Below are 15,890 nucleotides of genomic sequence, written 5' to 3'. Positions count from 1 at the left end.
TTAATCGTTGAGAGAGTATCTAGATGTGACAAGTTAAGTGAAAACACGCTTGGTGTTTTCGATGGCTCTTCAGGCGCGGGGCTGGCTGTTGATTATTACACCAATGTATCGGCAATTACGCCAAGGCTTTTTCTGTGCTAAACTGCACGAGGTGCAGAGAAAAATCAAGCTTTTGGAAACGCCGCCGTCCGAAAGATCAGGACGAATTCCAGCTCGCAACTGCGAGGCTCATCCTTTCGGAGCTGAGGTTTAGCCGGGTTTGCTCATTCTCTCTCTCCATCCCATAGCTAGTCCTTGTATAGAGGGATTTATTACAAGCAGGGGGGTGGGATCTGCAAATATGTGGGTCTGATTTGCCTTGCCCAGGGGATAGGGGGGGCAGGGAGAGCTCTGCCAAGGTCCCAGCACCCCTGAAACGACCTGCCCCTGGGCTGGATGTGTGCTGGCCGGAGCAAGAGGGGGGAGAGGAGGGAGGGTGCATGGAGGGGAGCACAGGCATTTGTCCCGCTCGCAGCCGTCGGTCCGCAGGGCTTTGTTATGCTAATGCCGGCTGACATCACTGCACACATCAAAGCCGCCGGGACCTCATATAAGCAGGTCCCGCTCGCGGAGCCGGCGCAGGCGGACGAGGAGCTCCGCGCCGGCCGCGCTGCCAAGGTAAGGGGCGCGGGCAGGCAGAGCGTGGCGGGGACCACCGGCTCCAGCGGCTGGGGGTCTCGGCAGTGACTGCAAAGTTGCTGCTTCCCCCCTTTGCAGGGTGTTTGGCTGTGTTAGATCAAGCCTTATTAGACTCTAAGGATATAAGCAGGCAAGGTTTTTTGGGGGTGGATAATTGCAAAGTTGCTGCTTTCCCCCCCCCTTTGCAAGGGTTTGAGCTGTGTTAGTTCAAGCCTTCTTAGACTCTAAGGTATAGGCAGGCAAGGTTTTTGCGGGGTGGATGATTGCAAAGTTGCTGCTTCCCCCCCTTTGCAGGGTTTTTGGTTGTGTGGGTCTAAAGATAGAGGCAGGCAAGGTTTTGGGGGGTGGATGATTGCAAAGTTGCTGCTTCCCCCCCTTTGCAGGCGTTTTGGCTGTGTTAGTTCAAGCCTTAGACTCTAAGGATATAAGCAGGCAAGGTTTTTGGGGGGTGGATGATTGCAAAGTTGTTGCTTCCCCCCTTTGCAGGGGTTTTGGCTGTGTTAATTCAAGCCTTAGACTCTAAGGATATAAGCAGGCAAGGTTTTTGGGGGGTGGATGATTGCAAAGTTGCTGCTTCCCCCCCCCTTTGCAAGGGTTTGAGCTGTGTTAGTTCAAGCCTTCTTAGACTCTAAGGTATAGGCAGGCAAGGTTTTTGCGGGGTGGATGATTGCAAAGTTGCTGCTTCCCCCCTTTGCAGGGGTTTTGGCTGTGTTAGTTCAAGCCTTAGACTCTAAGGATATAAGCAGGCAAGGTTTTTGGGGGGTGGATGATTGCAAAGTTGTTGCTTCCCCCCCTTTGCAGGGGTTTTGGCTGTGTTAGTTCAAGCCTTCTTAGACTCTAAGGATATAAGCAGGCAAGGTTTTTGGGGGGTGGATGATTGCAAAGTTGCTGCTTCCCCCCCTTTGCAGGGGTTTTGGCTGTGTTAGTTCAAGCCTTAGACTCTAAGGATATAAGCAGGCAAGGTTTTTGGGGGGTGGATGATTGCAAAGTTGTTGCTTCCCCCCCTTTGCAGGGGTTTTGGCTGTGTTAGTTCAAGCCTTCTTAGACTCTAAGGATATAAGCAGGCAAGGTTTTTGGGGGGTGGATGATTGCAAAGTTGTTGCTTCCCCCCCTTTGCAGGGGTTTTGGCTGTGTTAGTTCAAGCCTTCTTAGACTCTAAGGATATAAGCAGGCAAGGTTTTTGGGGGGTGGATGATTGCAAAGTTGTTGCTTCCCCTCCTTTGCAGGGGTTTTGGCTATGTTAGTTCAAGCCTTCTTAGACTCTAAGGATATAAGCAGGCAAGGTTTTTTGGGTGGATGATTGCAAAATTGCTGCTTTCTCCCTGGTGCAGAGTTTTGGGCTGTGTTAGTTCAAGCCTTATTAGACTCTAAGGATATAGGCAGGCAAGGTTTTGGGGGGGTGGATGATTGCAAAGTTGCTGCTTTCCCCCCTTTGCAGGGTGTTTGGCTGTGTTTGTTCAAGCCTTGGACTCTAAGGATATAGGCAGGCAAGGTTTTGGGGGGTGGATGATTGCAAAGTTGCTGCTTTCTCCGCTTTGCAGGGTTTTTGGTTGTGTGGGTCTAAAGATAGAGGCAGGCAAGGTTTTGGGAGGGTGGATGATTGGAAAGTTGCTGCTTTCCCCTCTGGTGCAGGGGTTTTGGCTGTGTTAGTTCAAGCCTTATTAGACTTTAAGGATATAGACAGGCAAGGTTTTTTTGGGTGGATGATTGCAAAATTGCTGCTTCCCTGCCCCCGCTTGCAAGCCTTTCTGTTGTGTTGGTTTAAGGATCTAGGCAGGCAAAGTTTGGGGGTGGATGATTGCAAAGTTACTGCTCCCCCTGCCCCTTGCAGGCTTTTTGGCTGTGTTGGTTTAAGGATATAGGCAGGCAAGGTTTTGGGGTGGATGATTGCAAAGTTGCTGCTCCCCCCCCCCCCCACTCCCCCTTGTTGCAGTGTTTTTGGTTGTGTTGGTTTAAGGATGTAGGCAGGCAAGGTTTTGGGGTGGATGTGATCTCTGTTGTGGCCGAAGATGCAAAGAACTTTGTTCCAACTCATTTGGTTTAATACAAGAGATCACATCTACCCTAAGAGCCTTGCTTGCTTTTCTTCAAAGGCTGAAGAAAAGTCTCCGCCAGCAGCCTCAGAGCTGTAGAAACCCCCGCAAGTGCCAGCTAGGGCAGAGCTGAAAGTGATGCCAGTCCACCTTGGATCCTGGTGGATTGGGGTCTGGTGGGGGGCACTTCAAGGGAGGGATAGTGTCTTGAGGGGCACTTCAAGGGAGGGATGGGGTCTTGGGGGCGATGCAAGGGACGGATGGGGTCTTGGGGGGTGATGCAAAGGAGGGATGGGTTCAGGTGCAGGGCATGGAGCCTGCCAGAGAGATGAGAGAGAGATCCAGAGTCTGTGGATGTGGGAGTGAGAGCCCGGGAGAAGTTTAAGGATGCAAAAGCCTGGATGCAGGGGAGGGGCCGTGCTTGACTCCCCCTGTTTGAATGGGGCAGTAAATGGAGGACTGGAAGTGCAGAGGGAGGCAGGCAGCCAAGCCCCCTGCCCCCGGCTGCAGGGCTCTCCAGCCTTGCTCTGAACTCCTCGCCTGTCTCGGGGCGTGCGGCAGTGGGTGTGTGGGCTGCATAAGCCATTACCCCTCTCACTGCAGGGATCTCCCTCAAGTCACTGGCTGGAGTTAATGGAGCGATCTGTAGGACAGCGCTGAATAAGGTGCTTTTCTTTTCCTCTTTCTGGGAAGCTGTGACGGGAGGGTTGGCCAAGGAAGAGACTGGGTTTTTCCTCTGAAGCCTGTTTAGGAGTCAAAACAGTGATCAGATCCCAGGTTGGGGTTTTTTTCCTCCTGTGGAGAGGGATTTGTGTAGCAGATTGCCTACAGAAATCTGCTCTTAAACAACGCAGGACTTGTAGGATCAATTGGATCTGGTTTATAAGGGACACCAGCCACTTGCTGCTGGCTTGAACTGTGACCCCAGAGCCCTTCACCCTGGCAAACGGCACGTCTGCTCGAGTGACTCCCTCCCTCCCTCCCTTATGAATTTTTTGGGGGTGACTTATAAGTATAAGCTGTTTTGGAGCTAGTCTGTGGAAAGGATCAGGATCATGGAGGTGTCCCCAACTCCACTCCCAACCAGCCCTTGTCCCTTTGAAAGGAAACTTTTTAAAACAGCCCTAGATTTCCCCCTTCCGAAGAGCTGTACAGTTTGCAACAAGAACTGGGGAGAGTTTTAGCTGTGAACATGTCTCTGGTCTGCAAGGAAAGTTGACTCTAAAGTCTGTGTTAAATGCCTTCATGGGAGATAGATAAGGGGTCTAAAATAGCCCCCTGCCAGGAGAGTGCATGGACAGCATTAAAGGTTGAAGGTTTCAAGTGTGCCCTTGTTGGTTTTTTTTAAAGATAAAAGCCACAGAAATATCTCCATGTGCAGATGCAAAGTGGTGGGGCTGGGATGCCTTGCTGCAAGAGGCAGCAAGGCAAAATAAGAGGGACGATGAAAAATATAGGGTGAAATGGTGAGAGGTTTTTTGCCTCTGGCTTCAGGGCAGCAGGGATCTCCTGGGGGTAAAAGAGCAGCGACCCTGCTGCAGGCGCTGGCTTCACAGAGCAAGGGCACACAGTCTGCGTGGAGAAGTGAAGTGCCCGGCAGATGGCAGAAAGCATGCCGGGGGAACAGGTCCATCAAACAGCTCCCGCGGGGTATTAAAAATAGTGAAGCCTGGAGGAGGGTTTCAGGCATGGGCACCTATTCGACCCCTTAAGAGCCAGAGCTTTCTTGTGAGTCAAGTGCAAGGCATCAGCCGAGTTTTCAGGAGTGCCTGGGGACTGTGGGTGCTTCCGTTTGGGGGTCTCGTATTTGAGACCCCTTTAATCCAGGCTGGGTTTTTGAATGGTACTTGGCGATCGCAGAATATAGGGGCCCTTCTCTGCATTTTCAGTTGAAGCTGACTTTAGACGCAGACTCGCTAGGTGCTCTTGAAATCTCGCCCGTCGGGTTTAACCAGGGGCAGAATCCGGCCGTATCATGTGAATTGCTGGAAGTGAACGAGGAAAGGAAAGGTCCTTGGGGATGTCTTAAGAGTGAGCGAAGAGGTTTCCATTCATTTTCTTGGAAGGACACAGCGGGCAGGGCTAGCTCCTCTTTGAGGTTAGGGGAAATCATGGGAGACTTGAGGAGTCCTGTCCCTTGGGTGCTGGAAAAAAACTCCCAAAAGGAGGATTCTTGAGGTCTTTTGTCTCCTGCTGGCTGCTGCCCGGGACAGGAGTTTTGACAGTGTGTTTACTCGGCATTACGGCCTCTTCCTTGAGCTCCAGGTGTTGGTGTATTTGGAAAGGAGCAAGAAGCAAAGTTAATGGGGTGAGAATGAAAGCAGAAGGGAAGGAACAAAACACACTTGTTGCAAGAGATGAGCCAGGCAGCCTCATCTGCAGGGCAAGGGCACCTCCATTAGTCCGTAAATGTGCGTGTCATTCGTCTTTTCTGAAGGGGGGTGGGGGTTTTTAATCTTTAAACAAAAAAAAAAGAGGGTTCATGGAAGATTTTGGCTTCTACAAAACCGAAGACGGATCTAAGATTTGCCTTTTTTCCCCCAGATATACAAAACTTGCAGGGGGGGGGGGGAGAAAGGGAGGGGTAGTAAAATTGCAACGGGGAATGAAGTCCTGCCATATGCAGGGTTAAATGGAAATACACAATCAGACCATAACTCAAGCCCTAATTCAAGCCATACGGTTTGTCTGTCTGTTGACTATAAAGGTATCAAGAGTTTGGGAGGGGGGATCTGACCTTTTTTTATGATACATAAACCGCTCCTTGGGCAATTTGGACAGCGGATTGCTCTTTCGGGAGGATTCACGCGGCTTGGGCGCGAACGCTACCTTGTACTTTCTCCCTGACTTTAGGTTCTTGTGCCCCCAGGAAAGGAGCGCCGTCTGAAAGGGAAGGAAACCCGTTTTGGGGAAAGATTGGGAAGATCTCTTTTTTTTAATTTTTTTTTTAAGAGTTGATTTCCTCCTGGAAGAGGTGACTCTGGAAAGATGAAGCCGAGCCGACGGTTTTTGTTAGCAGCTTTTCTGTCTCTCATTTTCCAGCCGGGGATTTGCCATGGAATAAAATGGCTGTAAGTATTGCTCTTTTTTTCCTTCTCTATTTGCATTGACGCATTCTTGCTGCCGCGCGACAGCGTCCTATAGTTTCAAGCACTGCGCTAATGACTTGGGACGCGTCGCGATGGCTTTAGAAGACCCATCCTGCATTCCTTTGGCTACCCAAGCTCCCGCTGATTCAAGGGATCGGTTTAACAATGTGTACATGCTTTCTTTCCAAAAGGCACCTTCTTTGGGTCCTTGGTTTACAGGGGAGGAAGAACTGGTCCCAAACTCTAGCCATGTCATCCAGCTTTTACTACCCGCTTCTTCCACGCTGGGGGAAAGGACACAGATTTGTGGAGCACAAGCTGGAAGCCCTAGGTTAAGATAACGCTGCCAGTCTTCAACCGCAGGGGATGCTTGACAGAGGGCATGTTTTTTTGTGAGCCCTTTGCCCCTTCGGTTTTGGAGGGGAGAGCCCCGCTGTAAAGTCAGGATTAGGTTTCTCCCCTTGTAGCAGCCCCGCACGGTTTGCAAACACACAGCCTAAGATCACTGCCCTATTCCGCTGCCTAAGCAAGCAAGCAATTAGTTGATTATCGCAAAACAAACAAGCAGGCCTCTAGATCACCCAGCTGGTTTCATCCTTTTCTGGGGTTGGGAAGGAGCTGTTGTTTGCATGTGGCTGAGAGTAAATCTTGCAAGTTAGTCCCAAATGCCCCCCCCCTCCTTTTTTTTTTTTTTTTTTTGTAGAAGCCCTGGCAAAAATAAAGCACAACGTGATTGTTGTCAAGCAGCAAAATGTGTTTGGAAAGCAAGCTTTTTGAGGTGGGGCATCTCGTGGTTGGGCACTGGATTTGGACGGGGAAGGTCTGGTTGCATTTTCCTCCCTCTGGGGCTGAGAGCAAGTCGCCGCATCTCTGCGTCCAACCTGGACAACGATGGAATAACCCCCTTGTCACCCGTCCCTTTGTCTTGTCTATCGAGACAGTAAACTCTTCTGGTTAGAGGCTGTCTCTTGCTGTGTGTATTTATATCACCCACCGGTGTGGATTCCCAAGCCTCTTCAGGCATTATTGTAAAAAAAACAATATATAATAATTTGGGGGTGCAGCAATGCATGTTAATATTGAAGTGACATTTTTAAACCCATTCAGTGGACCCGAGCTCTCTGCTTACTCCAGCCCTGATTCAGTTTAAAGCAGTGAAACGGGGGGTGTTGGGCTGCACCCTTCGCTTTGATGCTATTGCAAAGGTTGCCTAAGAAATGGCCTTTCAATTAGTGCCAGGAATGAGCTCTCGGAAAGACCATCCATCCACGCACTACAGCAGCGCTATAGCAAGACCTGCTGAAAGGACTGAAGGCAAAAGGGCTTTGAAATACCTCTGCTGGGGGAAGAAAAGCCTGAAGCCCTGAAGTGGTTAAACTTTTACTTGATGCCAAGGGGGGGAGGGAGGCAAGAGCAAGGGAAGGAATGGCTTTTCCCCCCACCAAGCGTGCCTCCTATCTGAAAAGGAGTGTGGCAGATGAAAGTTCAGATTAAAGTGGCATTTGAAGTATGAACTACATCCAGATGCACCGCTGGGCTCCAGTCACACCTGCTTAAAACCGGGTAGATAGCTGCACTCACGGTACAAGGGCACTTTTCATACCTGGAAGGCTGCCAGCTAGGATGGGATAAAGAACGATTTTTTTTTTTTTTCATTCAAGTTTAGTTTCTCCGCGCTCTCTCTTTTTTTCCTTTCCTCCTCTCTGCAGCTCTGGGCCGAGCGTTTCTCAGTTACACCAGCAAGCTCGGTGGAGTTACTCCTGATTTACACCCCCCCTTATTGAGAACATGGTATTTGGCTGAAGGGACTGTTTCTATAAGTCACTGGGGTAAAATTCCCAGTCTGATCTTTGCCTGAATTGGGATTGCAGGGTGGACCCCCTACATTACATTGATTGCTGCTGCTTCTTATTACTATTCCTGTAGCAAGATCAAGTCACAGCTGAGGACCCCATAGTGCTGGGTCTTGCACAAAGGCCGAACAAAATGATCCTCCCTGCCCCAGAGAGCTTCCAGCCGGGGTATAAGACAAGAGGCAACAGATGGATGCAGACAGGAGAGCACCAGGGAACAATGAGACGATGTTCATCACATCAGTAACCGGCAGGGGTCATAGCACACCACGAACCAAAGGGTTGTCAAAGTTTTTGATGGTGTCCTGGCAAAGGAGAGTTTTGAGGAAGGCTTTGAAGGAGGATGAGGCGCCTTTGCAGATGTGCAGGGAGGGGAAAGGCACCTTGGGGGTGGAGAAAGCAGGAAGGAGCGTGTTTGCGAGTGCCAGACGTGGGCAGTGGAGCTGGCTTGGCAATTTGGGTGTTGATTGTGCGTTTTGCTGGTAGACGGGACCAAAGAAGAGAAAGCGAATGGTGCCCTTTCAGTGCAGTCGCTGTTGAGGACATCTCTGTTACTTTGCTCTCCCCTTTCCATTCCCGAAGCACGAGGTGCAAGCACGAGAACAGGACGGGGCAGTGGGGTGATTCGCCCTCGGGCTTTAGCCAGTCGCACCTATGCGGAGCAATTTTCTCCAGGCTCAGGATGTCTGGAGGCCCAGATCTTGTGAGCAGTTTGTCACGTGAGAAACTGCATTGCACGGAAATCCGCTTCACGCCTGAGTCTTTACAGGACTGGGGCTTTACCTCTGGCAGGGACTCCTCATCTCCGCAGGGGTTACACACCCGCGGGGAGAGGCTGAGGTTATGAATTTGCAATTTCATGTGAGCTCTTTGGAGAGAGAGGGGTTTTTTTTTCTCCCCCCAGAAATGAGAGATGCTGTGGGCACCATCCCGGTCCCATCACAGCAGCTGCTGGTTTTGCCATCTGGTACCCTAAGGGTGTCCTGGCACCCCATGCGTGCAAACAGGTCCCGTTCTGCACAGCTTATGGGCATGCTTTGCAAGGGGGTGTGAGAATTGGCTAGAGGGTGCCTATTTGACAGCTAAGCAGGGAATCAAGCTATTGCTTGGTGATTAGGAGGAAAAAACGAGAGCTGCTGTTTCTCAGACATAACACCCTGGGTGCTCCCAGACCTATGGAAGTGCCCAGGATCTGCGACAAAGAGTAGGAAAACATCACTTGCCTTTCCTAAGGGTAACATTTACTCTTGGGTGGGAATTAAGTGTTGCCTAAGCTTCATACTGCGTGCCGGGAAAGAACAAGTGATCTGTAGACCCCCACAGTAGCTTTTGTGGGGGAGTGGGGAGTTGCAGGGGAAACTCCCATAGAAATCAAAGCTTGCGAGAAGGACGGTAGACTCAGGCCCAGGTAAACAGTTTGTGGAGTAAGGGTATGGGGCAAAACACCTACCTATCTTTAAGATGGACCGTGACAGGAGTCAGAGCTGTGTCTCGTTGCAACATCAGAGGCCTGAATTCGAGGACCAGGAGGTCCGTTCTGGTCCCTGCAGGTTTGTCCGCATTGCAACCTCCCGCGCTTTCTCTTAGGAGGATCTGTCCTCCAGCTCTTCTCACTGGAGCATCTCAGATCTTGTGACATATTTAACATCTCGTTCCTTCGGGTCTCATCCTGCTGTCCCTCCAACTCCTTCAAAACCCCCAGGATCAAATCCTGCCCCTGTCCAAGTCAGCTGCAAACCGCCCCCGTTGGTTTCCAGGATGTGTTGGCAGCAGACGGGCGGGCTTATTCCATTTATCGATGGCTCAAAATGTCTCTTCTGAGAGATGGCTTTGTCCCACCTGTGCACAGACCCAGTTTTCCCTTTGCTCTGGGGGGAGAACTACCGTGGGCGAGAGAAAGGAGGACCAGTAGGCGAGTTGCAAAGGAAAGGATCGGGCTTCTGCTTTGAAGCTTGCTCTTCTCCTTTTGCCCCCTGGCAGCTAAACTGACTTTGACAAAGCTACATGAGCGCTCTGGCCTGTCTCTAAGTAGGTGAGCCAACTCACCGCTGGCACCGACTTCACTGGGAACTTGGACCCGCAGTGCGTGGACTCCAGCCCATTCAGGCCAGTGGCGAATTTGGCTCTGTATCTGAAAGCAAGCCTGGTTGTTTTGTTTTTTTTAATGGTTTACTTTCAAGGGCCCCCATCCCCACCCAACTTTATTTTAGTTTTACTGCACAAACTCCCCTTTTCTGTTTGAAAAGGCTTTGGAGCTAATTCAACCACTGGAACAACTTACAAAGAGAGGTGGCTCATTTCTCACCACTTCCAGTCCTGAAGTCAAGGTTGGATATTGTTCTGAAAGAGCGGGTCTCACTTGCACGCAAATGATGGGCTCGATTAAATTATTGGGTGAGGTTCTTTGGCCTGTGGTAGGCAGGAGGTCAGACCAGATGATTGCAGTGATCCTATCAGGCCCTGATATGAGCAAAATCTGTGCATTTGGGTTTCTTTGCATGACATTTTTTTTTAAAGGTCGTCCAGTGCAAAATATTCTCTCACCATGACAGTTTGCTGCACACAGAGCTCCCTCCCTCCCATGTCATTTTGCTTAGATTTTGTTCTTTGGATCTTACCTGAATTCCAGGTCTCGCACACACCCCCACATACACATGTATGTATGTATATGTGCGGGAGCGTGTGTGTGTGTTCAGGCGTGTGTGTATACACATACATAAAGATGTACACACACATACATCATTGGCTCCATACACAGACAAACATATATACATATACGTACATACATACATATATGTTTCTATATGCACACACATATATCATTGGCTCCATACACAGACAAACATATATACGTATGTATACATACATATATGTGTCTATATGCACACACACACATCATTGGTTCCATACACAGACAAACATACATACATATGTGTGTCTGTATGTACATGTATGTGTGTGTGTACATATATATATAATATGTATGTATATCTATGTGTGTATGTATACATAGGTATAAAATACATATGTATGTATATCTATGTGTGTTTGTACATAGGTATAAAATACATATGTATGTATATCTGTGTGTGTATACATAGGTATAAAATACATATGTATGTATATCTATGTGTGTGTGTATACATAGGTATAAAATACACATGTATGTATATCTGTGTGTGTATACATAGGTATAAAATACATATGTATGTATATCTATGTGTGTGTGTATACATAGGTATAAAATACACATGTATGTATATCTGTGTGTGTATACATAGGTATAAAATACATATGTATGTATATCTATGTGTGTGTGTATACATAGGTATAAAATATATATGTATGTATAATTATGTGTGTGTATACATAGATATAAAACACATATGTATGTATATCTATGTGTGTATGTGTATACATCAGGGTCTGAGAGGGTCATGAGGGAGGTTGACTCCACCAGAAACTCCTCTTGACTTGAATGCTTTAAAAAAAAAAAACCGTGTTCAGGCATCACAGGATTGTATTCCAGGTCACCCCTGGAAAGCGTTTCCCCGAGCAAAAGATTTTGGTTTGATTTTAATCAATGGTCTTGGCTGTGGACAAGCCACAGCTTCTCACGTTGTATCACACAAGTGGGGAAGGGGAAAATGCTTTCTTGGGGTGGGATCGTGTGATGTTTTAAGGTGCTTTTTTTTTTCTTTAGACACATTGGACTCAGTCTTGAAGCATTCAAGGCAAGGGGGGTGGTTTCTGGTGGGGGTCAACCTCCCCCATGATCCTCTCACCCTCTCAGACACTGACTCAGTTCTTTTGGTTTCTGATGTTCGTCTAGATTTGAACTAGACCCTTATATGTGATGTGAGCTTTCACAGTCCTTACACATCTGAACAGTCCTTTCTTGTGCAGGCTGTGCCTGGGTTTGCCGGATCAGGCTGATTCCTCCCAGTGGATTAAATACTGCAGCTCATTCATATTTTCAAATGAATTTATTAACTGTCTGAGATAATTGAAAGAGTCAACAAGTGTCACGATGATGAATGCATCAGCCTTGCCTTGTGCTTAGGTTTATGGTTTTCGGTCTGTTTGATACCCCTGCTGTCGTGTATCCTCTCTCTGGAAGGCGTGGATGGGTCGTCTACTAAGAATCAAACTTAGGTGAGGACTATACACAAGCTAATTCACAGCCGAGAGAGACCAGGCCTGGATTGTCAGGGGCACCGACTAGATGACCTCATGGGTCCCTTGCATTCCTGATCTGTGATTTATAAATCTGTATTTCACTCCTTGAAAGTGACTCCAATAAAGATGAGTTTTCTTTTCCATTTCCATTACCCTCTTCATTTGCCTCCTGACGCTCGGAGATGTTTCCAATTATAAATTCTCGTAAGCCCCGGCACAAAGCTCAGGCCTGAGAGATGTTCAGAAGATCCATTTCTGCATCCTGCGTTTTATTCACTCTTGGCTCCCCAGAGCATGACTGGCTCGACGAGAAACAGCAATTGCCACCAATTACCGAATTCCTCTCCTTAAATTTAGAGTGCACCCCCCTTTCTTTTTTCTGACGTCACTGTAAATCCTTCACCTTCAGTCTCCTTCCACGAATCCATTTTCTTATCCACCGCACAGTTGCTCTAGAGTCTAGAAGATCTCATCCATAAAAGTCACGATCAGTATATGCAAGAGTCTTTGCAGCACATTTTGCTCTGATATTGCTGTTCATAATAACACTTCTCCCTGCTCCATTACCATTGACCCAAGCTGTGATGGTTTCCAGCCACCTTTCCCTCCTTTCTCTGCTGGGTCTTCCTGGCTGCAGTGTTTTCTTTCTCCAAATGTCCTCACTTTCTCCTGGCTTGAGCCATGAAACATCCCAGCTTCCTCTACTAACACACACCTTGCTTTATTCCATGCTGTCACTGTAGTTGCTCATTCAGCTCCTTCCCTGCCTATGATCACTTCCCACGCTGTAGAGTTGGAGCCTTGCTGTAGCCAGGATGGTCCAGGAAATGTCTGAGGGGCGGGGATGTTTAGTGGTACCATTGGGAGAGGTGTTGGATAACTTAGACCTGAGGAAGGGCATGTGATGCCTAGAAGCTTGTCCAACAGCTTTCCCACCTATACAATTGGTGCAGGAAAAGATACCACACACATCCTTGCCCCTGTGATAATCTCAGTGCATCTGTGGCGCTGCCCATATTTCAGGAGTCTCCTTTCATGTTCTTCTGTTTTCACACCCCTATCACACAGCAGACCAGATCAGTTCTTGTCCCAGCCTGAGCATCCTTGTTCCTCACCCACCCATGTGCTCCTCAGATGAATCCAGTCCTCCATATCTGGCTTCTCTAGGGGTAATGGGATGACCCTTGGTTACCCGAAGCCCAACTAACAGGGCAATATCACTTGAGTAGCCCCATCATCTCTATTCATTTGCTGTTCCCCTAGCCGCCCCCATCTTTCGGGGCCTGATTCTCATGCTGGCATGGGCCGCTTGCCTGACTAGCTCTTCAGTGGGTCCCTGAGAAGTACCAACAGATTTTCAGGATCAGATTTCCAGTCTAGTTGCCGAATTTAAGCCACGAGGAGATGGCTGTCTCCCAAAGGCCTGCTTTTCTGATCTATGGAGCAGCAATCATTGGCTTCACTTCTCCCTGTTTCAGCTTTTGCACAGGCCAGCTCCTCCTCAGCAGGTATCCGGACACCTACAATGAGGAGATGCAATATCTTCTCAGCTGCCAGGCCAGGATGAAAGGGCAAAAGGACTGGACAAGAACCTAGCTGGGATCGTCTGACCCCAGCGCTTTTTCCAGGCCAGGACAGGGGGTCGGACTCGATGACTTACTGAGGTCCTTTCCGACCCTAACATCTATGAATCTGTGAAAAAAACGTGGCGTGTACATGTGCCCACTGAGTACCAAGTTGTGTCGGCCTGTAGTAATCGAGTCCCATCTCACTCAGCATGACACGGAGCTAACAAGGAGTGCTTCCTCGGCCCAGCCCATGACGGTGACCATCACATAGATGCAGATGCACAAGAGGGGACCTCAAGGGGGAAAGCCTGGTCATGAAGAGCAGGGAAAGACCAAGCCGGGGTTTCTGCAGCATGCTTTGCTTAGTGCTTGCCTTTGAAAGCCAGAAGCTGCAAGCGATGCAGGATGTCATCTTTCCCCATGCTGACTTAACTGACCCTCATTAGCAGAGGATCTCAGCTCCTAGTGATCTAGTCTATCTGTGCCGCACTCTTAAATGAAAGGACAGTGATCTTTCACCTGTTTCAGAGCTGGGGAAGGGTGCCCCAGAGAGGCCAATGACTGGCCGAAGATACTTTTGGGAAAACAGGGATTTGTGCCCATGACTTCTAGATTAGTTACCTGATTCCTGGGCCATGCATCCCTTCTCTGCTGTTCTCCTTGCTGGGCTGGGCTGAGACCCGAACCCAGAGCTCTCCCTGGGCATGCATTTTTTTCTGCATAGGAATTGCAGGAGTTGCTTATGCCCTTAGTGGCTGGGACTTTTCTAACCTGAGACATCTCCTCTCAGCCTGTGCTGCATTACAATAGCTGAGGGAAGAAGCCTGTTGGTTTCCAAGGCCAAAACTCTCTAGGGCCCAAGGGGCAGGATGGTTTCAACAGCAGCCTCTCAGATGTGGGGCTCGCTCACTTCGGCAGCTCATCGAAGCAAGGAGCTGGCGTGCATCATGATGAGTTTGCTCCAGTCTTCTTTGCTTAGCTGCAAATGGTTTGGGGCCTGGATGCATGAAGAGCAGAAGTGGGGGGGAAGGGCAGAATTGTACTCCAGAGCAAATGTGTCACCTGTTTTCTTCTTCTTAGGAATTCACTGGCCTAATTCCCAGTGTGCCTCGGCCATGTGCACTTAATGGACACAATCACATGGGCCACATGTGTAGCCAGAGGGGTTCCCTTTCCCCCTCCACGTCTGCAAACATTTTTCTGGCTCCGGAAGTGCCAATTCTATCTGCCCGGGGCCGTTTGTCATTGAGAATTTGCTCGGCTCTAGCGAGCAATGGCGCTTTCTACTACACAAGCTGGTGGGGAGGAGGGGGAGAGCGACAGACACATGCAGCCGTGGACAGGGGGGTGGGGAATTGCCCTTGAAATCCATACCCTGTTGGGGTGTGAGCACTGCGTTCAGCCGGTGGTTGAGAGAAGGTCCAGCTGTGTAACATCCAGATGTGGATGGGAATGCTCCAAGGGTGGGGATGAGCAAAAAAGATAAAGGGTTGGGGCCCCTTTCTAGTTCTGCTTTGCAAAGAGCAAAGCATGTCGCTGCTGCCGCCGCTGTAAATAAAACCTGCCCATAAATGTGTTCATTTGCCTAGCAGACACAGCTGGGTATGGGATGAGGCTAAGACGCAGCTCCTATAATGCCCGTAGAAGGAAGCAGGTTGTTGGGCTGCTCCTTTGCTGATCTGAGCAGGGCCATTCACCGGTTCTTGATGCTGTGAGTTATAAAGTCATTTTTTAGGAGAATCAGTAATGCTTACGGCCTTCCTAGCCGGATCGTAAAGACACCAGGGACATTTGGCTCTGGGCTCCAATCAGTGGCCTGTGGGTACCTGGGAAAGCATCGCTCACCCACGGGGCTGCATCCCACAAACAGCTTGCACCACTGTTGAGCAGTTGCTGGTGTGGGAAGAATCCCAAAATAGATGAGCCCATGGTGTGGGGTAGGGTCTTGCATTGCTTCACGGTAACAGGCCCTGGTGTTTTGGAATAACTCTCTCCCCAGTGCTATCATTTGACTTTTGCCTTGGGTTTTATCTGGATCTACCTGTATGTTAGTGCAATGGCGGTGAAACAGGGGAAGTGGTTTGCTCGAATTCAAAGACGGAGCATGAAGGTTTTGTTTTTTTTTATGGAAACTCGATTGCTTTTTCTTCCAGCCCTAGCAGGGGATTTTCTCCATGATTCATGCCTTGACATTTTGCATAATCCTTTGAGGGGTGTGCAAGATGGATTCTGAATGCAGAAAACTGATAACGCTTACATTGCTTGCTTTCTTAAGACTGCAGCCTTGGGAGATCCAGCTATATATTATCATGCAACTGATGGGTCATTTTTCTGTCTTTGGGGAGGCCTGTCGTCTTCCTCTCCCAGCTGATGGCCTTCCTGAAGAATCGGCATGCTCTCTCAGTCTGCCTTCTGGCAACCTTTAAATAGATTGAAATGTTTGCTATAGACAGGAAGGGGGAGGGGATGTTATGTCCAAGACAAACTGTT

At 49.0% G+C, this 15,890-nt stretch overlaps 1 protein-coding gene across 6 annotated transcripts in view; it reads left to right on the top strand.

The window, feature by feature from the left end:
- The first annotated feature begins 544 nt into the window (after positions 1-544).
- Positions 545-15,890, top strand: part of WNT11 (Wnt family member 11) — a 36,339-nt gene continuing 20,993 nt past the window's right edge. For 2 of the 6 annotated variants that reach the window (XM_019479402.2, XM_014601525.3), the window contains exons 1-2: positions 545-657; positions 5,581-5,782. In XM_019479402.2, coding sequence (XP_019334947.2) covers positions 5,700-5,782 — 83 coding nt within the window. In that variant the 5' untranslated portion in view covers positions 545-657; positions 5,581-5,699. Of the gene's footprint in view, positions 658-3,084; positions 3,377-5,047; positions 5,123-5,564; positions 5,783-15,890 lie in introns of those variants that run through there. The other 4 variants (XM_014601524.3, XM_019479400.2, XM_059722582.1 and 1 more) reach the window with 4 other exon arrangements.

Source organism: Alligator mississippiensis, chromosome 1 (assembly GCF_030867095.1).
Source record: "Alligator mississippiensis isolate rAllMis1 chromosome 1, rAllMis1, whole genome shotgun sequence".
In the NCBI taxonomy this organism is placed as follows: Eukaryota; Metazoa; Chordata; order Crocodylia; family Alligatoridae; genus Alligator; species Alligator mississippiensis.
The sequence above is the reverse complement of the archived record's forward strand: the minus strand, read 5'-3'. Positions and strand labels throughout refer to the sequence as shown.